At 42.3% G+C, this 23736-nt stretch overlaps 2 protein-coding genes across 2 annotated transcripts; one reads left to right on the forward strand and one right to left on the reverse strand.

The window, feature by feature from the left end:
• Positions 1-363: 363 nt before the first annotated feature.
• MRPL22 (mitochondrial ribosomal protein L22) lies at positions 364-6570 on the reverse strand. Its single transcript, XM_057379271.1, is given in 8 exon segments — positions 364-884; positions 2070-2139; positions 2982-3059; positions 3357-3422; positions 4582-4717; positions 5268-5342; positions 5897-5942; positions 6477-6570. Coding segments are annotated over 8 exon segments (777 nt in total). The 3' UTR covers positions 364-672.
• Positions 6571-6640: 70 nt separating this feature from the next.
• GEMIN5 (gem nuclear organelle associated protein 5) lies at positions 6641-23191 on the forward strand. The gene is made up of 28 exons (XM_057379272.1): positions 6641-6845; positions 6999-7153; positions 7652-7833; positions 8159-8310; positions 8526-8654; positions 8807-8939; positions 9331-9490; positions 10094-10306; positions 11033-11118; positions 11591-11685; positions 12315-12451; positions 13034-13107; positions 13497-13678; positions 13781-13920; positions 14329-14500; positions 14717-14944; positions 15435-15548; positions 15740-15868; positions 16448-16543; positions 16827-16964; positions 17332-17479; positions 17603-17722; positions 18537-18747; positions 19283-19540; positions 20194-20356; positions 20956-21517; positions 21937-22033; positions 22581-23191. Exons 1-28 carry the CDS (start codon positions 6641-6643, stop codon positions 22734-22736), a joined length of 4635 nt encoding a protein of 1544 aa, XP_057235255.1. The 3' UTR covers positions 22737-23191.
• Positions 23192-23736: the final 545 nt, after the last annotated feature.

Genomic DNA, 23736 nt, shown 5'->3' on the forward strand with positions numbered 1-23736 from the left:
CACATGAAGTTTCCAGAGAGAACAGCCTGAACTCCATGCCCATATCAGATTATTAATGCCATGGGCAAAATCCAAAACAGTTTGACCATGCTGGAAGTTTTCACTGCCACTTTCTCTCTCTGATAAACTAAACATTGCCACCTACTGACTGCCAATGCCTGAACTTCCACGGATTTATTTCCTACTCCCAGACACAATGCCTAAGATGCATAACAAAGGYTGTTACAACCCACATAAACCAAAAATTGATGTCTTATATTCTGAAATATTATTGTACTTGKTTTTTYCCACTGTTTTAACTACTTTAAGATRWCAAATTTTAGYTTCAGGCYTGATCTTGCAACATGACYGTCCAGCACACCATTTTACAATAACAGACCCACCAYAYAAAACAGAGACACYGAGCTTTGTAACATCACCATGTGCTCTAGATTTGAGARTCCAGGGTTGAGCTTGAGTGCTGTGGTCCAAGTAACTCAGATAAAGTAACGTCTGCTGCTCCAAGATTTTTGTATACCCATGGCTTCACAAGTAAGAAAACACCCTCTGATGGTTCTCACATCATCCAGCTCCAACAGCACCAAAGACATAACTAAAACATGATTTTAATTATTCTTTTATATAATTACATTGCCTGACAAGGGATAATACCTATACAGCCCCAAAAGTGTGTCACAGTGTATGAACAAGGGTTCTGTTTCGTAGCTGCTGCACATATTCCTTTGCTTGGTCAAAGCCAGTCTTTGGTGGCTCTGGGGGAGGAGGAGGACCTTCCACCAGTTTCACAAAGTAGTGGCACCTGCTGATTTTCATGACTCCAAACATGCCCTTGCCGTGGCACCGGATCCGCTTCACGTAGCGGCCTCTGCCCGTCTGCGACTCCGCTGAAGGAAAAAGGAGAGGGGRGAGAAGATTATTCAGTCAAGAACAAACTGCTACTGCTGCAATAAAACACCTGTCTTGCCAGTGTATTTTTCACGGCKGCTTCTGGAAAGTTAATTCTACTTGGGATTCTCCCCTCCATCTTTCTTCTGTTACATTTAGCAGATCACTGCTACAGAGGAAGCCGTGAGCTGCATTAACGCTCTTCAGGGGTACCAGAAAGGTGAACTTAGAAAGTGTGCACACAAAGATAAATATGTGGTAAAGGACAAATCACACTGARCACTTACTAGATTATACAGCTCTTCTGAAGGTGGTATTCATTTCACTGCCTTTCAGTAGTTTGTCTCATGAATTTCTGTAAAGTCTTACAGACTTCATTTTCCCTCCTTTCTCCCTTCATTGCATCCATCATGGGTATTTTCATTATCTGCACATCCAGTCCTGCACTAGCASCTGAGCCTTCTTGTGGCAGAGGCCTGGAAGGCTCCAAAGAATTCTAATCAAATCTGCTCTACAGTCCAGGTGTCTTTAAGCTTATGAGGTCAGTTTAGTACAATTTATACCATACTAGACAAAATGGGAATATTTTTCTCGGGCCTAAAAACACATACTAGTAAACATTTCTCTAACATKCTTCAAGGCTAAAAAGGGCTTTAGTTATYACAAGCCTGTAAATCATCTACAGCCAAGTCTTTTTATTGTTTGCTGTCAATATCCATTTACTTTTATACTGTTTCTGATGGAATTTTAACTCTGACCTTGCAAACCTAATAGTACCAGCCACAGACAAAGCTTCCAGCATCTCTGACTGGCAACATTAAAAACCAGTAACACTTTGCTTCTTGCTTTCATGTTTATGTCAAGCATCTTCCTTTCACGTAGGGAACAGAAATTCCACTCTCAGATAGATAAATCCATCTTAAAAACCATGCAGCTGGCAGTTGTCAGAACACCACCAGTCAGACCAGCAACCAGCTGATGGCTGAAGGCTCAAAAACCACACTCACTTCAGCTGTGCTGCAAACACATGCCTTTCATGCTTTGGTAAAGTTAAGCTCAGAAGAAACTGTCCTCTATTCACTTCTGATTTGAAGCATCAAAACCTTATTAAATATAAAACATTTTCRTAGGGTAGGATAGAGTAAAATGACATTTTTCTAATGTACTAAATTAAAAAAATGTACCTATATGTAAATTGGATTTGAATTCCACATTGTGCTTTCTTACAGCCATTTCCTGTGCTTCTAACAGAACCTGTAACAAAAGAAAAAGAAATGGRAATATTGAAGAGGAATTTAAGCAATGCTATTTCTTATCTCCAGATAACATGGAAGAAATTGAAAGTTTAAGTCAGTTAYAGAAAATGTACTTTATAGAGATAAAAACTGTTAAAAGACAAACATCTTTTACCTAAGGATGTTCCTTGCATAGAATGAAAAAGCCTTAGGACAATTTTATTACGTTCTTGGGGAGGAAAGGGAGTGGAAAAGATGGCTTTCACCAGCATTTGTGACCCTTCCATCCATGGACTTTGTGTAATTAGACACCAGACTAGAAATAAATGCTGAGGTGGGCAAAATGAACTTGGTCTATTCATTCAATATTTTCAGCTAATACAGGACAGTTCTTTACCATAATTATGCCAGAAATCAATGCTTCAGCCWAGAAAATGAGTAATTTGAGAATCCTAACTACTACACTGTATTCAAAGCTTTTGTGCCTTTACAGGACAGAACTCAGTCCTTGCCCTGATCATATCGTTCATCTCTTACAGTTTTAGAACCAAAGCACACAGATGTAGCAGCCATTAGTGACCAAGRTTCTGTATCATTAACATCAAGCACTGCTAGAGAGAACACCCACATGTAATTAATCATCATGACAAATTAAAATAGACAGCACAAGTGACCCAAATATATTCGTAAGTCACAGCATTACATGACTGCAACAAAAATATGTTGTCTGAAGGTGCTTCCAACAGGCTTACCTGAAACATAAAACCCCACAGAAACAGAAACAGCTCCAAACTTCTGGTGACAGGTATTGATTTTAAAGTTTTCTGGAAACCAGGAGTGTTATACAATACTGCTACTTACTTCTTTGATCACCTTTGCTCCCTTTTTGTCACTGAATTCCAGCTGAGCTAGAGCCTGATCAATGGACATTCCTTTTATCTGYAAACAAAGTGTTAAAATTAATTTCTGAAATTACAAATATTTCCTTTCTCTTATTCAGAAGACTTTACTTAAATTATACTGCTATTAAAAAAGCTAAAACACTTTTGTTTCCTTAACTACCATTTCTTCAATGTAATATCTTGCAGCTAAACCAAACTACAAACAGCCATTCCCTGTTCAGATCCACGCTCATCCCCAGGACTTTAACAATGATGTTGATTAAAGCCTTTAAGACAAATGCTGCCATTAAATTTTGCATTCCAACAAGCACAGTACAAAGTACTCTTTGCTTACCAGTTTTGCCAAATACCACATCTTATCATTGCTGTATTTTATTTCCCTCCGACAGTGATAKATTTCCTAGGGAGGGAAAAAAAAAAGTTTAAGGATGAGTAATTTTACTGTGAAAACAAGAATGGAGAATCCATGTCTGCTCTACAATCCATGTTCTTACTAGGAATAAAATAAGCATGGCTCTGCCTACAATGACCACAGCATATCAGGCATAACTTAGAAATTTGGAACTAAAAGCACTAAAAAAAGGTGCTGGCACACAGGAAATTTTAATACAATCTTATGACAGTTTATAAGCAGAAGTCTCTGAAAAGCATAATCAGAAGGTTTATCACCATGTTTTCCTCTCATCCTTCCCACCTTTAGAAGCAAAGATTGACATGCCCATTCAGCCTTAAAAATATTACTCTGCTGTCAATTCAACTTACTGGGAGAGCAAGTAAACAATATTATCAGAATGAACTTAATTAGCCCTTCAGAAGGGAAGAGGGTTTCAAGTTTGATTGGCATGAAGAGCTGCCTCCACAGACCTATTTAACATTATTACTAACAGGGATCAACACTAGCTAGTAGAATTCAACATCAATACAAATTTGAAAGAGATTGCACTCTTGATAAACAGGTAAAATACTGATTTAATAAACAAGCCAGTCAATAGCTACATTTTCACACACACTRCATCACTCAGCACAATCCACAGCAGGGATTTCTATGTCCTAGGCCATAATGATCACAGGAGCAATCAATAAATGCTCATGGCCCACAAAATACATGCTAAAAAAAGACCCTTTTCTTTTGAAATGTAAATACTTTTACTTTGCTGAGCAGTGTGTCAAACAGAGGCGACAACACATCAATTCCCAATGAAGAAAAATTGTAACATTGGAATTCCACAATATCAGTTCTTGACAGTACAATTTCTGACTCCTTGTAGTTCAGAGACTTCTACAARCACAGGATGGGCCCCTTGTAGCTTGAAACACAAATCAGGTAGATGATCAGCTGCAAGCAACTTGAGGCTCCAATACAATTTAGGGATGGAAAACATTCCAAATGATACGATATTAACTTCCACAATACAGCCAAACTGAATAAAATCCCAAATAATGAGCAAACAAGGCATCAAACCAGTGCCTTGTGCAGTCAGCCTGTGCAGACAGTGACAATCTGTTCAGAAATTGCTAAACATTCACAGGTAAGAACATTTTAATTGGTGTATTCTTACCGCTGGTCTGCGAGGTTCTCCTGGCAGCTGTGGGGGGTAAACAATCCTGTTCTTTTTCTCCCACTTCCCAATTTTCTGCAGARATGTGCTTGTGTGGATGCATGACAGAGGAAAAAGGCTACCAGAYGCCAGMCACCTGCAGGACARGACCACAGCCTCAGCTGCTGARCACRAGATTTCTTTATTCCTRCCYAGCTTATCAGGAAAAYTGTGAATTTGCTGTCTTGATRAAGAGCCARTAYATTTGCCTACTCAYAAAATCAAACTGTTAAAGTCCTTTRCAGGTTAGGAWGAAAGGCCTTCTTCATTCAACAAGAAGCCTTAGGCATCCTAAAGCAAACCATGAACATTGGTATGAGACATGAGATCACACATTAAATGTCCTCAAATTGTTACACAAAGTCACAGTCACCTCTGTTCTGATGTTCTAACAGGGTTCAGGCCTCACAAACCATTTATACCTTTTCTAAGGTACTTTTTTTTCTATGCTCATTTAACTTTTACCAACAACATTTTTAGCAGTGAAAATTTCTAGTTTTTCAAAGGGCTGAGTATCTGAGAACATTAGAGGTTTATAAACACTGTGAAAGGAGAGGTCTTCTAAACTACTTCCAAAACACAATCAAGTCAAAACAAAAACCACACAGCTGATGGCAATAAAATTAGTTTTCAAGCAGTTTGCTCACCTCAGATTTTGGACAACCAAGCTACATTTTGCCCCCTGCTGCCTGGATAAAGCAGCACTGGGCAGCCACTTCTGACTACTCACCAAATACTGGGAGTTTTACTAAGCTTTGAATGTCCCTGTGTGTGTGGCCAACATGCAAGGCATCTTAAAAACAACAAACAGAACGTGCTGATTAGTTTCAAAAGGGCACTGTACACCATTGCTCACAACCTAATATAATACAGATATTTAAATGTCATGGAATATTTTTTGAGGTATTTGCAGGGATATAGCTGGTAGCACCAGTGCTCCTAAAGTACAGCTGTGTGATTTATCCAGAAAGAAGGGAAACTTCAGCAACTACAGAAAAGTAGTGAGTGGGGACAGCACAGGTACCACATTACTGTGACATGAACCATAAAGCTGGAGGAAATCTGGATGTTCAACAGAAAGAAATGAGTAAAGAGACATTCCCATCACAGCACTAAATACACAAAAAGACACCACAGGGGCAGAGAATGACCTGTTCCCCACAGCTCCAGGGCTGGGTGAGAAGGCTAAACCAGGCCACCCCCGACACCCCTGAGCAGGGGAGTGCTTGTCCCACTGCCCAGGGCACCGAGGGATGGGTGACAGAGCCAGACTCACCTCTCTGGCCGCGCCCAACTGAGGAGACCCCGCGCCCAGGCAGCACCTGAAGGGAAGGGGAGAGTGARTGAGGCATGAACAGAACCATAAAAACACAGAATGGTTTGGGTTGGAAGGGACCTTGAAGAGCATCCAGTCCCATGCCCTGCCATGGGCAAGGACACCTTCCATCAGACCAGGTTGCTCAGAACACTGTCGAACCTGGCCTGGAACACCTCCAGCGATGGAGCAGCCGCAGTTTCTCTGAGAAACCTATGCCAGGGCCTCAGCACCCTGACAGGAAATAATTTCTTTCTAATATCCAATCCAAACCTACTCTCTGTCAGTTTGTAGTCATTCCCCCTTGTCCTGTCAATTCAGGCCCTTGTAAATACTCTCACTCCATCTTTCCTGTAGGCTCCCTTCCCGCAATGGAAGGCTGCAACTTGGTCCCCCCGAAGCCTCTCTTTCCCAGGCTGAACAATCCCAATTCTCCCAGCCTTCCCTCATACGAAAGCTGCTCCACCCTCCGATCAATTTTAGAGCCTTCTCTGAGGCTATAAAACCCTCCCAAACCAGCGCCGTGTCTCCTCAGCCTCACCCGCGCCCAGCGCCCAGCGCGCCGCCATCTTCCCGGCCTCGCTTTACGGCAGCGCCTCGGGCGGGCGCACGCACAGGGGCGCGCTTTGCGACATTTTGCGACGGCGTGCGCGGCGCTCGGCGGCAACGCCTGAGGCACGGGGGCGGCGCGGGGAGAGCGGGGCGATGGCGGCGGGGACGGGAACGGGGATGGGAACGGGGACGGGGATGGGAACGGGGACGGGGATCGGGGTACGGGCACTGCCCGCCTCCCCCAACTGGTACAGCAGCCGCTGCAGCGACGCCAGCAGCGACGGCCGCCTCTTCGGCTTCGCGGCGAGGCACCGCGTCTGCCTGCTGGATGTCGCCGGCGCCGCGCCCACGTTTTACGGTACCGTCACAGCCTTCCCCCGCCTCCCCGGTGTCCCGCACTGTACAGAGCGGGCATGGGGCCTCCTCGCCACCGGGAGCTGCGGGAATTTGGGATCCGGGATGTTGAGGAAGGCTCTGGTTACCCCATGACGATTTCTCGCTGTCGCCGCAGGGGAGCTCATCGGGCACACGGACAGGATCTCGGGGTTCGTCTTTTGCCACTGCCCCGGGCAGAGCGGCCTCTGCGCCAGCAGCTCCGACGATGGAAGCGTCAAAATCTGGGACAGCGGGACTCTGGCGCCGGTGCTGGAGTACAGCCTGCACCAGGTGGGAGTGCTGGGACACGGGCACAGGGGACTGGCGGGCTGCGGGCGGTGTTTTAGGGCTCGCACACCGAGCAGGTCCAKGCTGCTTTGCCCARRAGTAAATTTAAAACCCGGTGGAATKAAACCCGTTGGACGCTTGTGGCCGGCTCTTTGTTTTTAGCCTGCAGCGCTGTTACATCACCTTAATGAGCTGCTGGTTGCCGTCAAAGCGGCGGTGAGCCAGCGTGCTCGTGGTTGGGACTCATTGCCACTTAACCCAGCGCGCTTAAAATTATCTCAGTGAATTACTGTTGCCYGCAGGACAGACCGAATGTATATTTGAGTTACTGTGGCTCAGGRCTCCCCATCAGCAACCACATCCATCCTCTAAAGCCTAAAAGAGCTGAGACATTTGGGAACCAGCTGAGCTGATGCTGGAGAGTGCTGACAGATTATTTGCTGCCTCTTATTCTGTGTCAGATGGTAAAACAGCTTTAAACGCTTTCAATTCTCTCCTCAGAATGCTATCTCTGCATTGCACTGGTCGCCTCTTGTGAAAGATCTGATTGTGTCTGGTGATGAAAAAGGTGTCATTGTTTGTTACTGGCACAACAGAAGTGACAGCCAGCAGTTCTTCCCAGAGCCTCGGACAGTTTTCTGTCTCACCTGTTCTCCTCATCAGGAAAACCTGGTGGCCATTGGGTAAATACTCATTAGTAAATATTCATTATGTTTTAGTTCCCATTCTTCTGCAAGAACTTTATTGTGAGGTTTTACTACAGGGCTGAAAGGTTAATTTTAAGAGGTTTTGTTGGGTGTTCTTATTTTTCTGTAATAAAAGAAATTCGAAATGATTTTCAGTTTTGGTAAACCTGCAAAGACAAATAAATCTCTAACAGTGTAATGGTCCAGGTTGGTTTCTCTGTTATAGGGTGATAGTGATCCTGGAAAGAGATTGTAAATCACCTCAGATATTATTCCACAAGCATCCAAGAACCTCTCCAATAATTTAAATCTCTGCTTTCAGCTACAAGGATGGCATGGTGGTTATAATTGATATCAGCAGGAAAAGAGAAGTTGTGCACCGGCTGAGAGGCCACGAGGATGAAATACATTGTCTGGCCTGGTGCCCTGTGCCTGGGGAAGAAAGGTTACCTGCTTGGCAGGATGAGCTCCAGGGTATGTAGATGTGATTAATAGTTTGAGGAGTCATTTTTAGTTCATGTAAATGTCCTTCTAGAGAATTGCATTTCTTACGGAAGATTCATAAGTAGCTAAGCAACGGATAAGTTTGATGAAATATGTTCTGATACAAATCAAGATAATTTTCAGCTCAATTTTAATGAAGCTTTGAATTTTAAAGCACAATAACTGACTTCAGTGGTATTCAGCAGCTCCTTCAGAGGAAGGCAGAGTTCCAAATGGGGAGCTGACACAGGACACAGCCACCAAGAAAGGTTCTTACCTGGCTTCGGGAAGCAAGGATCAAACTGTACGAATATGGAGCTGCACCAGAGGCAGGAGTGAGTAACAGATGAATGGTAACAATGTGTGGAATAGCTTTTTAACTGCAGCCTTTGTGTGCTAAATTGACAGTTTAAAGCTTGGGTAATTTAATTAAAGCTGTAGATTCTCTGATATGTGTGAGGTTCACTGATCCCTCCTGCTTCTGYAGGTGTGATGACTCTGAAGCTGCCACCCACAAAGAGGAGAGGTGGGGCCGTGGATCCGGCGGTCAAGGAGCGCATTTGGCTGACAGTGCACTGGCCTGCTGGGCATCCCACAGAGCTTGTGTCCAGTGGCTTTGGGTAAGAGAGCCCACAGCAGTTGCAAATTCATTTGTTGAACTGAAGGAAGTGCCCAGTAGGAAAGACACCCGCTTCTTCCTTCCTTTCCAGTATGACGGGGCAGAACAGGCCAAGAGTTAGTTTTCAGTTTGAAAATTACTATTTGTATTGTAATTTGTCCTCTAATCCAACTGAATATTGACTGCTTATAGCACTAATTGGGGTTTTGCCCAACTGCTGGGAAAGGATGACCTGCAAGCTTTCAGGTGGTGTTTGTTTGTGCAGCTGTGTACAGGCTCTGGATGTCTGTAGATGTGTCACTCCTGACTTGCAGTATATTTGTGATACAGTCTGTATAGAGCCTATGTTGTTCTCCAGAAAAGATAAATTTAAATAAATAAAATTTTTGCAGAGGAGAACTGCTCCTTTGGCATTTGACCCAAYCTGGAAAACGCAAGTGGACTCTTCTGGGATCTTCAGAAGGACAAAACCACTCCCGAATTGTGTTCAATCTCAGTTCTGTGAAGCACCAAGACAAAGAGCTCCTTTTTTCCATTTCAATGGACAGAGATGTAAGAAACATTTAAAAATTAACATAGGAATGCCTCTACAATGCAGTTTGAGTGAGTCAGACTAACCCTTTTAGGGCTACAGTTGTTCTCTTGAAGTGGATTAATTGTAGCAATTTATAGCATTTGTGCTGAGCATAGGTTGGGTATGTTTCTATTAGTTTTTAAACTCAACCTCTTAACCTTGGTGGAGTGAATGCTTATGACATCCTGGACTTGAATAGTAAACATTTAATAAATGAARTTTACCACTTCATTTCCATCCTATGTTTTATTTTTAAGAGTTTGGGTTTTCCTCCTTAAAATAATTCAGTTTTACAGATGAAAATATCTATTTTTTATGGATTTTTTWAAAAAATCTTTGAMCTTTTATGGGCAGCAGAGTGTCTCCTGTTTTGGAATTGGAAGAGAACCTGAGTAAAACAATACCCATTCCAGTCTTCCTACTACTGCAGCCCTGTCTGTGACATGTAATCCCCTGGGTGCAAATCACATCCTGTCAGGCCCTGAATTTGACCTTTTGATTCTTCATTTCACTTCTGCTTTGTTTTCGCTTGTCATATCACTCTGTATTTAACCATTCATTGTTTCTTAAATGTTCTTCAGGTGAAATGCTGGGATCTCTCAACTCTGGAGTGCAGCTGGACCATGCCCTCCCTTGGAGGATTTGTCTACAGCCTTGCCTTCTCCCCTGTGGACACAGGCTGCCTTGCCATTGGTGTTGGAGACAGCATGATCCGTGTGTGGAATACTTTGTCCRTGAACAATATTTATGATGTTAAAACCTTCTGGCAAAGCATAAAGTCCAAGGTTACAGCAGTAAGTTTGCTTTGGATTCCTTTTTCTTCCCTCTTATTTCTTCTTTTCATTCCAATTTTTTTTTTCAAGTATGTTTTCCTCTCTCTTTCACTCCAGAGTTTTTTCCCAACTAAAATGAGATAAAGCCAAGTTGTTAATTTTATACTTGATTCTATATGATATATTTTAGAATCTGGCAACAAATTTTTAGACCTGTTTACAACCCTGGAGGCTTGCACTTAACATCTAGTGGAAATAAGCTGAAGTCCAGCTGGCTGTTAAGTTCCTTTATCACTTTTATCCTTCTTCATGGTTCTTCCTTGCTTCATGCATGGTTGTTGCCCTTGCTGTGCTAGGAAGTTTGGCAGATACAAAAAACAGCTACAAAAAACAACACAACCAACTCAGGTCTCTTGAGCTGGGGTTTAAACAGTTGTTGTGAGAAGCTATTGCCTGGTAAAATAGCTGGCAACAGTAAAACARTATTTTTCATTTTTGTTTTGTAATGTAGATGTCACATAGCGTTTTAATGATTTTAGTCCCTTTCATTTTATCCCACCATAACTGAAAAAGGGAGAGCCTTTGATACTCAGAGCAGAGTGATCAAATCAAGTGCCTGTGGTTGGAAGGGTGGGTACTGGGCATGGTCTTTGCTCATCAGTTTCAGCATTTTCCTTTTGTTTATTATTTAACAATAAAGTGTCTGTAGCTTAGTTCATTAATGTGTCCCTTTCTTTTTTCATGCAGTTATCCTGGCATCCARCTAAGGAAGGCTCCTTAGCTTTTGGAACAGATGATGGAAAAGTTGGCATATTTGACACCTTGTCCAGCAGGTAACAAAGCAGCTTTCTAATTGATTAGTGCCACACCCTGCTGGTGTGATACAACACAGGGGTGGTGTGATCTTACCTGAGGGATACCTTTGCTATTAGATGAGTAGGATTGAATTAAAATTAGTCAAGCAGTTGGCTTTTCAGTGCATTTTTTCATCTGCATTGTGTCTGTGAGCTTCTAAGGTGAGCTTGCTTTAAGGTAAACTTAAAATTGCATGACCAGAGATCACCTGTGGGAGGACATCAATTCAGGAAGACTTCAGTCAGAAAGCTGTTTTCCAGAAAGGAAGAGCAGCAAGGAGGGGAAGATCACCAGGACTGTCACAGTTTTAGTATTTAGAGCAGATCTTAAAGCTTGGTTAAGCCATGGCTTTAGAATGTTAAAACACCTGGTGTCTCAAGTATGTTAATTTGATTTTATCTTTTTTTTTTTTTAATTTCCATTTGATGAAATCTGGCTTCCTATGCCCAGTGCTAAGAATAAACCACCTCAGATCTCCAGTACTTACCACAAGAAGACTGTGTACACATTAGCCTGGGGGCCTCCAACTCCACCTCTGACTTCTGGTGAGTCTTCCAACACCTTGTGACAAAATAAAATATCCATACAGAGCACACAGATGCCATGAAGCTGCTATTCCCTCCTTTTTTAGGAGAATGAGCCCCATTTGCTTGGTGGCAATCCTTGGCAGCAGCTAAGGATATGTTCTGCTTGAGGAACTGTTAACAAAACTGTAGTTTTTGAATACTGGTAACTTCAGGAAATAGGAGAGAGTAGTGCACCACAGCTCTGGACTTGCTTCAGGGTGTTACAGACCAGGAATTCTTTACAGGCTTCCTGCAGCATCTGCATTGGATCAAATACAGGTTCCTGAGTTCCTGCTATATGAACTAAACAGAATTGCTGCATTAGCTCTTCTTTCACAACTTGGATTTTTAAATTTTTTTTTAAGGACCAAAATTTAACAGGAATTTTAATGTTTGCAGTGATTATGCTATGAAGGGGCTGTTGGTAGAAATGAGAGCTCCTTTCAGAGGTTGTAGTGAGAATATCCTGCTGCTGGACCACAGGCAATTGAAGGATGTATATTTTGGATGCTTTTTGAAATAATGTTTTGATATATAGTGTAAGGGATTAATTCTGTGAAGATTGGTAAAGAACACGATATATTTAACTCTTTTTCTGTGTTGAGTAGGAGAAGAAAATGAACAGCCCTCTGTAACTTTATACAGTTGTGCTGGAGAAGGAATTGTTTTTCAACACAATCCMTGGAATCTTAATGGAGAAGCAAATGACATCAACAAAGTCATCARAGACACCAATTCAATCAAAGTGAGTATGAATTTGAGGGGGTTTTATGAATTCTTAGTAACTATGCCAGATTTTCCATGGCCTTGTAGTTGTAAGTTTCTGATTTTGCCTCCGTGATGTATCTGTAACAAAAAAATAATCATACAAAAATTGAACCCCTCAGTCTCCACAGAGGAGCCCTCTGAAGAGGGTTGTTGATTTTTCTCCCCAGTGTCAGCATGGCACATCTTTTTCTGGCATCAGTTACTTCATTATCTCCACTGTAATTTACTTAAGCAGGAAAGGTAAAATGGAAGATAGGATTTGGTTTTAAAGCTGTGTGTGGCTGTTAAAAATAATAGGARCTCTCCAGTTTTAAAACACTTGAAGTGATGTCCTGAATCATATCTTGGCCTAGATCACGTGGTGGGCATGCATGAGTTATTTGCCTCAATTCCTTTAATTCTCTCTCAGTTTATGTCATGCCACAAAAGCAATGGACCCTTTYATGACTTTCATTTTGCAGACTGATTGCAGCTCTGTCCAGTTGCCAGCCATRCTCTGTTGAATGTATGTGAGAGAGATTGAAGAGTTTTTGGCAATAATTGTGTCTTCTTTCTGCAGCACAAGCTGCCTGCACGTACAGAGATCAGCTGGAAACCAGATGGCAAACTCCTGGCTCTTGGCAATGAGGATGGGTAAGTTCCACCTCTAGGTTAAGGTGATGTCTGTGCTGATCTTGACTGGCTCTGTAATGAAGCAAAAGCACCTTTTATTGTCCTGGATTTATCTTCGTTCTTTCATTGCTGATGTATTGGAATTATGATAATACAGCATTCCCTGTTGTTATTTGTTGTAGCTGCTCTTGGCATGGAGGATTGTCATTATCACATTAAATTCTTTTGCAAGGATCCACTCATGGTTAAAATGCACTTTTGATGWTCTGTTAAACCAGGGTTTGAGTTGAATCCAGAAAGCACAAACTCAATTGCTCTGATTAATGTGCTCCAATTCTGCTCATGCAAAATAACAAATTCCCATTTCCACCAGCTGCTGCAACTCTTACACTGTTGTTCTTATATTTCAGCTCAATTGAAATATTTCAGGCACCAAAYTTGAAGTTGCTCTGCACAATCCAGCAGCATCACAAACTGATCAATGCCATTCGYTGGCACCATGAGCACGGGACCCAGCCAGAGCTGAGTTACCTGATAGCWTCAGGCTCCATCAATGCCACCATTTATGTGCATAATCTGAAGAGCGTTGTAGGTAACAGTTTGCAGATTATATTCCAAGTCTTGGCATCTTTTTTTTAGTTTCTTTCTGGTTTGTCTTTCTGGCCATACTTAATAATTTTCTTTGTTCTTTCAGAGAACTCTTCAGAAAGTCCTGTGATGATAACAGAGCCTTTTCGAACTCTGGCTGGGCACACAGCTAAAATCACAAGTCTTTCGTGGAGCCCCCACCACGAGGGAAGATTGGTGTCTGCTTGCTATGATGGCACTGCACAGGTATTKTCCAGGACATTTCAGAATTGTATTTCAAATCATCCACTCCGCAGCAGACTAAAYTTGTTTTTGTGAGATAAACCATTGAAGTACTGTAGATTTACCTTTGGTAACCATCTCCAGATCTGGATACGTGATAGCCATATTATTTTGTGATTTGTGAATTGATTTGTAAGTCCAGTCATTAAGGTTTTCATATTAGCTCTTTTGGATCCTTAAAAAAGAAAGATGTGCAMCTGTRTCAKTGCAAACAAAGRAAGCCCTGAGYWTTCTCCATTTGCAKGTTGGTGTTTTAAATACCCCTGCAAAACCCCAAAAGGGAGGTTCCTACATGKGCAAATTRTGAGAAAATGCAGARTATCAGAGGAAGAAGAGACTTTCTGAGTAACTGGATTTCTTTCTTGTTGCCAGGTGTGGGATGTGATGAAGGAAGAGCCACTCTGCAACTACCGAGGGCACCAGGGCCGCCTGCTGAGTGTCCAGTGGTCACCAGTGGATTCAGATTGTGTTTATACAGGAGCAGATGATTTTGCTGTTCAYAAATGGCACATCTCCAAGCAGGAACATACACGGCCTCCTCAGGGTGAGTGTATTCCAACAGAAGATCTTTCCTGAAGGTCATGTTGGAGTGGGAAATGGAGGGTTGCCATGTTGAAATTACRTAACTTCTTGTGCTGAATTTCAAATTGCTTCCTTTTCAGGAGTAAACTGTGTCTAGGTTTAAATTGAGTTTTATCCTTGCTTGGAAACTAAATGCTGATCTTGAGAGACAGGCAGCTAAAATTGCCATCTTTTACAGGCAAAAAGAGTGTAGAATTAGAGAAGAAAAGAAGTACACAACCAAAAGTCAAAGCCAAGAAGAAGAAAAAGCCTATAGGCAAGAGCCCAGGCAAGCAGGATGCAAATGATGCCATGAATGGAGATGACAGCATGAAGGAAATGTTGCTGGAGGAAAATGGAGTTTCAGACTATGAAGGAGAAAAAGAAACTCAAGAGACAGAGTTGGCTGATAAAGTCTCTGTGACTGGTAATGATCAAATCATCTTAGTTCAATGTTTCCTAGACTGTTCAGCCCTCAGAGCATCACCAAGTTTAATTTTCATGCAGATTTTCTCATTGTATGGTTTTATTGAGATTGTCCACTTGAAGGAAAAAGGCTCTAGAATCCCTTTGATAATTTGCTAAGCTAGTTTGTAACTAAATGTCTTCAGATAGCAAGATTCTGGCCTCAGGAGGAGTTATTGTGTTTGGCTAGAAACAATGTAATTTTTAATCATCATTACCTTTTTGAGATAAATCCTATAATACTGGTGGCTCTTGATATCTCATTTAGCCTTCTGACAGTTCTCAGTTTCCTTGCTATTWTCTTTCTCTTAACAGCTGTTAAGTCTTATGGTAAAGCAAAGCTTGGTGTCTATGTATTTCAAAATTAATGTAGCAGAATGTGAATATGTGAGTTACTGTGTGTGGGTTTCCATTCATTGCTTCTTCTTTTTTTAAATCACTTGACTCCACAGTGTCCAAGGATACATCTTCATCTACATGTGATTATTCTTCATTGAACTTGCCAAAGCCTTTTGTGACCCAGAAAGCTGCTCCTGTGAAAAAGGATCCACCTAAAGAGAAACCAAGTGAGTATGTTTCAGRGATTTTTAATACKCTTTTATCAAGGCAGAGTTCCCYRTTCTAGGCTTGTTTGACTGCAAATTCSTTTCCTAATGCAACACCAAATAGGKGCCAGAGAAAGAGAAAAGTCCRTTTAAAGTATGTTGAGGAGTTCTGCTGTAATGCAACAGTGACTAAAATGTGTSTGATTTTTCAGCTCCTGATGCCTCTCTGAAGAAGAGGAAGCCTCGTTCTATTCTGCCCTTCAGCACATTGATGGATCACAGATCRAAAGATGAATTGCATCAGGACTGCTTGAGGCTGGCTGCATGTCTGAAAACTAAAGGTATCACTATAAAATTAAAATACTGAAAAGGGTGGGTGCTCTCAAGTACTCAGAATTAAGTGTCCAGGGACTTGATTTTGACCACAGAACATTATTTTTTTTGAATCCTCACCTTTAGCAAAGAGTGTGACTAGTTGTGGTCTCTTTTCTCACTTGCCTTGCAGTATTTCAGTGCTCACTAGGCATTCAGCCAGGTTTTCAGGAGGATCCTGTGTTCTGGAGAYAGGGTAGAATTGTCTTTGTTATGTGCAAAGTGCTTTTGATCTTCCAAAGTATAAKGTGAGCAGAAGAAAATAAGCCATGAGGAAGGTGTTTGTATCCTCACASTATTGTTCTTRAAAGCATTCAAAGGAATGTGCTGTGTTTGATTTATAATAAATGCTCTGTGCARACATCATCCTTCTTATCCAAGTTAGATTTGAGTGTTGACCAGCAAACTGTTAAATCTGCTATACAGGAAAGAAAGTAGAAGACAGAAATATTTGCCAGCAGTTGAGTGGTACAGTGACTTGGCACATTCCAGTTCCCAGTTTTATATTTATATAAATCTTAAATATTCATTCTTCTTATCTGGTTTAGATAATAATGAAGATGTGTCCCCTGACCTCAAGGACTGCATCCACTTGGGGCTGTTCACAGACAGGGATTCTCTGCACAAGATGATTGATATGGAAGGTAAGTGGCATAAAGAACATGTCCATTGTAACTGTTACATTAAAGTAGAAAATAAATGGGGAAAAATGCTTGAGTTTTCTTTACTGTGGCTAACAGTCTAGGATTAAGAATGCTGCTTTGTGTGAGAAGAATATACATCTTTTTCCCAGATAGTTTTTACATCTTTCTGATGCAAACCTGCCATACCTTAAACTTGAATGATCTCACTTTTGCCCAGCTGTTTTACTGTGACAAATGGTTTTGTTGCACTGATGCTGATGGGAATTGTGTTTGCTTCCAACAGGAAAACATCACTTGGAGAATGGGCATGCAGAGCTCTTCCAGCAGCTCATGCTCTGGAAAGGAGACATGAAGGGTGTCCTCCAGGCAGCTGCTGAGAGGGGGGAGCTGACAGACCAGCTCGTAGCCATGTCACCCATGGGTATGTTTGCTCTAGCACCACATAAACTGGTGGAATTGGCTGTCAAGGGTCCCCTCATTCTGATCATTCTGGGACAGAAACTGAAGAATTGGTTCTTTGTAATACAATGTAGCATTCCTTTTACAGCTTGCTGCTGGTTTAAATATGCTTTTAAGCTATTTTAGTGGTAGTGAAGTCCTGCAGTCATGTTGAAGCCCTAGTTTTGTTCCTGTTTCTTTCCTTCATTGGCTTGTGTTAGGATGGTTAAGAAATAAGAAACTAATTGGGGGCAGAGAAGAGGTACATGTTGAAGAAACCATCAATGATGCCATCCCACAGAAGTTCCTCCAGTTACAAAACTGTGCCTCCAATGGCTTCTCTTTTGCAGTTGGATACCAGGCCTGGATTTGGACAGTGGAAGCCTTTGCCAAGCAGCTGTGTTTTCAGGAGCAGTAYGTGAAGGCTGCCTCCCATCTCCTGTCCATCCACAAAGTCTAYGAGGCTATCGAGCTCCTGAAAGTGAACAATTTTTACAGGTTGCTGTGTATTTATGTTTCACACTTTATCTTCTTTTCTTGTGGGGTAGATTGGGCTTTTTGGTTCACTCTTTGCATGCAGTCAGGTGAACTTTTCTGTCTGGTTTCCCTTTTGTGCATTAGGGAAGCGATTGCAATGGCTAAGGCCAGGCTGCGTCCAGAGGACCCAATTCTGAAGGATCTCTACACCAGCTGGGCAGCTCTGCTGGAGAAGGATGGTCACTATGCCATGGCTGCCAAATGGTGAGTGTTACTGGGGAGAAGGCAGAATTTTGGTTCCATGGTTTGACTGCCTGAAATAAAGGCTCTTGGTTTGTAGCAGTTAACTGTCTGGTTAACTGTCTGGTCATTGGTGACTTCTGAGCTTGATCTCACAGAATTCCCTCTGATGTTGGGAAAAAGAGCTCCAAATGCCACACTACAGTAGAGCTCTTTCCACAGACATTACTGGAAACTAGCCTAGCAAGACTAAGATTAGATTGTCTGCAAAAAGRCYGTRATGTTTCCAACCTTTCCACTGGAAACATGCAATACAGCAGTTCGTCTTGAGTTTCTTGAAGCCTTAGCTGATATCATGGTCTTTGGGTTATCCTGCTCAAACTGGACTGTTTTAAGTTACTAAAATTGCTAACACCACTTGAAATATTTTGGCTGGAGTAGTATCCTCTCCTTGATGCTTATTTCAGTTCTGGCATATTTGTGGGTAATCACACTTGTGAAAGGTTTTTCCTGAAACCTAGAGAAATGCAGTAGGGGCAAACAGCAGCATATAACCTTTGTCTCTTTAATCTGTTTAATTTTTTTGTACATCCAAGTCATGTGTGATGTGCAGACCACCTGAGATTTCAGTCCTGACTTTAGGGCTGTGCAACTTTCCCTTTGTAGCTTTGCATCAGATTGTTGCCCATGTCTATAGTAAACTTTGGTAAGAAAAAGTGATAAGAGCTCTGAGAATTTGTGGAAAGTAGAGGTTTATCTTCATTTGGCTACTGTGTTGCAATACAATTCTAAAACTATTTTAGTACCAATCAACTTGTTTTGCTTTTATCTTTTTCAGTTATCTGGGGGCTTCCTCACCCTATGATGCAGTGAAAGTGTTGTCAAAAAAGGGGGATGTGTCGTCCCTCAAAACTGCTGCTGAGCTTGCTCTGATATCTGGAGAGGAGGAGTTGTCAGCAACTTTGTCTTTGAGATGTGCCCAAGACCTGCTGTTATCCAAGAACTGGGTGGGAGCTCAGGAAGTCCTTCAACAACATAAAACTTTATTTGTGAGTCTGGTTCTTTCCACTTTCTTCAGCGTTGTCTGTCTCCAGACTGACTTAACTTGGCACCACTTGCCAGATGCTAATAGTCCGCAAGTGATCCTCTGAGCTGGTTTTGGCTCAAAATACTTTCTAGGATGATATTGCAATGACCCTATGGAATGTTGGGGAGGTGGGTAGACTCTGTGAGTTATATGAGAGGTCATTTGGAAAATGGGATCCTTTTTGTGAGTGTAATACTGATCATGAGAAGAAAGAAGTGAAGCATTTGCTGTTTCCATTAAAGGARCAAATGAACCAACTGTCCAGCTCATAAGTCCAGCTGCTGGAGGCTTAAACCTGAAATCTTTTTTTGTGGACTGAGAAGCAGATGGCTACCTTGGCTTGTTCTGAGGTTTCCTTCTGACTTCCCTTAGGCTCTGTCAACAGGAAGCTGCTACCAAGCACAATGCTCTGAAGTCACTCTACCTGCTGGGGTCAGCAAGAGATTGTTTTTCTAGTTGCAACAGCTCAGTGCTCTTTTTTTCCCTCCTTATTAAAGGGCCAAAGACTTGTGTTCTGCCTGAACGAGCTGCTCTGCAGGTGCCTCAGTGAAAGAAGTCCCTGTGAGCGAAAGAGCCCCATGCCCCCCTGTTACCACAACTGGGAACTGAACAGAGAGGCCTCGTTTTTTGACATGGTGACAGAAGTGTGGCAGAATGTGCTGGGCATGGACACCCCTGAGGGAGCCACACGTGCATGGGAGCAGCTGCACARGATTGAGCATCCTCCTTCCACCAGCAACACACACCCAAAGCAGGTAAATGGATTTTGATCTGTGCAGGCACAAARCCTTTCTTTGGCACAGGCAGTAGAGCCAGCCACTTTGTGATGTTGCACCAGCCATTCCCGRGGGGCTGATGTCTGCACCCTGCTGCAGGATGGGGTTATAGTCTGGGAGGGAGATAATCAGCAGCTGGGACAGCTCTGTGTAGCCACCAGTTTGTTTCTGCGTTTGTTTCCATGCAGGGTAAGAACTGGTGTACTGAGGTCACCAAGATGTGCTGGCTGGGAGTGATGGACAGAGCTGAGTAATCTCAGCACTGATTAATCTGAGTAATCTCAGCAGGGGTTTGGACTGTTAGGGGAGATAGGGCTGCTTGTTATTAGAGTATCCTGGAGCTTCCAAGGTCTGTCCATGGACTGGTGCTACTGCATCTCCTTTCTGTGACCACAGTGAGTCACTGCTCCCACTTCTCATCTGCTTAGTAGGACACAGGCAAGCACAGTGGCTGATTTTAAAGCTCTAAGTGATGTAGAAATGCTCTATTTCCTGCCTGAAGGAGACAGTAAATTGCATCATCATTAAAATTGCTTTTAGTCAAGTCATGTGCTCCTGGGCTCCCACAGCAGTCATAAGTGCTCACACTTAGCAGTAAAACTGTTAATTGTGCTCTCTGGTGCTTCCTGTAGGTGCTTTTCCATATCTCTCATGACCTGGCYCTTGCAGCCCTGAGCTGTCACTCGGGTACCTGGGGTGAGGCAGTGAAAAGTATTCTTGGAGCTGTGACCCGCACTTTTGATTCTGGGAATTTCACTCTGATGCAGGAGATTTGCAGTATCATCCTTCCTGARGGTAAGTCTCTCTTTGTGTCTCTTCTGGCACTGACAGGGCTCTTCTCTGCCAGCACAGCTGTGTCTCTTAATGTTCCTAGACTAAATAATGTTTGAAAGCAGCAAGACATACCCTTAGCTGTGGAAACTTGTGGAATTTGGTTAGTGCAAAGGCCACTGGGCAATGAAAATTCCTGACTCTGGAAGGAAGCTCAGCTCTGTCACCTGGTATGAGTGATGTAGGGATCTGAGTGAATTCTCTTCTGTAAGGGAGATGGGGGACARTAAAATGYTGTGTTCATGTCATAGCTACARATKACTCCAACCTGTCCTTCATTCTCTYTAGAGTATACAGTGCATTTAGTTTGTGGCTTTTGATCATGTGACTCGTGTTTTGCAGTTTGGGACCAAGGAAATTTGCTGTAGCTGATGAGAACATTTTAGCTAGAACAGTGTTGTGTTTACAAAGRTGTCTTTGCTTTCATACTTCCTGTACTGCTCTGCCAGCACCTGAGTCAATCCCTGATTCGGGTTTCCAGGCTTTCCTGGTTCATTTACCAGATCTGCTCTTTGTCTTTGGAAAGTTCTATGAACTATTTGCAATCCTTCTCTCTTTACTAGGCTGTGATGACCTGAGGAACAAACTGGACAGCACAGATTCTCAGAGCATGGATGCCTGCAGGAGTTTRGAGGGCTTTGTGGCTTACAGACTGCTCTATGAGCTGTGGTGGAACCCACTCAAAGACTCCCTTGGCCTGCAGAAGGCTGTGCTGTGTCCCAGTGAGCAGACAGCTCTTGAGAAGAATTGTATATCAGGTGATTCMTCTGCTGAGGAAACGGTTCAAAGTGCAGCTGAGATGGATGAAAACCTCTGCAATACAACTGAAGTTCCTAAGTGTGAGACACAAAGTGACTCAAGAACTGACTCGGTCAGTTTGGTAGACAGACAGTCAAAACTGAAGGGTTGCAAAGTGCTCCTTTCAGAAGAGATGGCTGCCTTGCAGAACACCCAGAGAGACATAGCTGAGGTCCAGGAGACTTTAGCAGAAATGATTCGCCAGCATCAGCAGCAGAGGAACAATTGCCAGGAAAACACAAATGGAAGTACCCAGGGAAGCAACCTGGAAGAGAGTTCAGAGACTGAATCAGACAAACTATGCTCTGCCAGCAACGAGATGAATTGGTAAGATTCAGCATATGAATGAATGGATTGAAAAGTGTTGCTTTTTTTGTGTGTTTTTGTGCAGAAAATGTCTTGTTTAGCTTAGACTGCTAATCTCCAGCTCATCACAAAGGGACACTTAAATATACAGCTCAGAAATCTTGCATTTCCTTGGGCTGAAGCACCACGTGCTTAAATTCAGTACAGCTGAATAATTTGATGATGCACGAGGTGTTGTTACAGTGAATGAACAGGGCAGCTTGAAAARGGATAATGAAAAGGCTAAGCATGATCTAAGAGTTCTGTTTCTTTGTTGAACTTTGGGACTTTGGCAAGAATGAGTTGAGCATAAAACACTTGTCCAGTGCTCCTTGTAGAGGAAGGAGACTACAGTCACCCAACAAAACAGTTACTCATGACACCTGCTCTTCTCTTGACAGCAAAGATGAAGTAAAGCAACCAATTACCCTCCCTGAGCTCACAAAGCAGCTTCTGAAAGCRAAGCAGAAATTAGCTGAATTCCCAGACAATTTAAAGGTAAGTTTCCACAAGAGCCATTGCAGTTCTGAAGAAAGACAGTCGTTCTGTAAGGGCAGCCTCATACAGAATCCCTTTCATGCTGAGAGAACATCACTGTTCCTTGTGACTCTGTGGCAATTTTGAGAGACAACTGACACGTGGCATCATTTCTTTCAGGTATAATTTTCCCTGTGCAGTTGGAAAGCATAGAAAGCTCCTGTGTGRGAGAACTCAATGAGATATCCTGTATGGATTATCCCCATGCATTTTAAGAGTAATTGTTTGCTACTTACGTATAAAAAAATATTATGAACAAATCAAAAATTTAAGTTTTAAAATGGCCTTTATAGATTAGGAACTGTAGAAATCACGTTTCACACATTTGAAAACATGTAACCATGGTGATTGGGCAACAGGGGGCAAACCTGGATAAATGTGGAGAAAATGCATCTGACACTTGCCTGTTCCAAGGATGCAACGAAGCAGTGTCTTTAGAGAGCTGCCTGAATATGTTGAACAATTATAACATAAAGTGTAGACATCACCTCATGTTTCTTTTTTCTAGGTCTTCCCATTCCCTGATGTGCTGGAGTGCTGCCTTGTTCTCCTTCACCTTGGATCCCAGTGTCCTCCTGAGCTGCAGGAAGAGGCTCTGGCTCTGCTTAGGAAACACGGTAGTGCTGATATTCACAAAAAGGCTGCCAGGATCTTCTTGACATGACATTTGGAGACCAAACTGTCTCCCTTTGAGCTGCCTCCAGATACTTAACACCAAGGCTGTTCTTCCTGCAGTGAAGGCTTCTGTTGATGGCTGTGGCTGTTACTGATACAAAATGTCAGGTTTATACACATCTACTTGTGCTCATCCACTGTTACTATTTAAGGAGACTGTTAGAAAACTGAAAAGCGATAGARTGTGGGCTTGAACTGTTCTAGGGGATTTTTGTATCTTTTCTTTTTTTTTTATTTGTTAAACACTATGCTAATGAAAGCTCTTGCTATTTACATGTAAGAGAAAGTTATGGGCAGCTGTATAGTCTTCCAGCAGAGGAGGAAGAGTAGCTGCCCTCAGGAAAATCAATGGTTTCTGTAAGCAAACTGACCTTTAGGTCAGTATTGTTCTTAAAAGCATTGTGAGTTTATTTTCTCTCCTTTAAATAAAGTCTTCTACCACCATGAATTGGTATTTAATTTGATGTATAGAAATCAGTTCTCCAGAATGGTGCTATTCTAGAAAGCACCAAAAACAATCCTGGATTTTGTAGTCTTGAACATGCAGTATTTTGACCAGTCTTACAGCTTACTTAAAGGCTTTGTCTTGCTAGAAAAGTAACTTTTCCTGTGAGAAAACAAGGCTGCCTAAGCCTTAGTGGACTTGGCATGTCTTAGTAAATTTTAGAAGCAGGGTTTTAAATGCAGCAAAAAAAGTTGATAGGAAAGAGTGTGTATCATAAATTCAGAAAGTTTCAAGTGCAGTAAAGATAATTTAAGGATTAAAAGGAGTGATGGATTTTTTAGATCAAAAGCCGTTGCAGATTCTTCCAGCCAAAATGCAGACTTTATCGTGACAGATTTCCTGCTTCAAGCTGAGTAGAGCCTCAGAAAAACTTCAGTAGCAGCAGGTGAAAGCCAGGGGTTAGACTGAAACAAGATCCTGCTGTAGATGTGTTAATCAATGAAATGTAGGCACCAATTTGAATTTGCCAAATTCTGTACAAAGC

This window comes from Malurus melanocephalus, unplaced genomic scaffold (genome assembly GCF_030028575.1).
Source record: "Malurus melanocephalus ecotype Western Australia unplaced genomic scaffold, MMel_1.1 scaffold_399, whole genome shotgun sequence".
NCBI lineage: Eukaryota > Metazoa > Chordata > Aves > Passeriformes > Maluridae > Malurus > Malurus melanocephalus.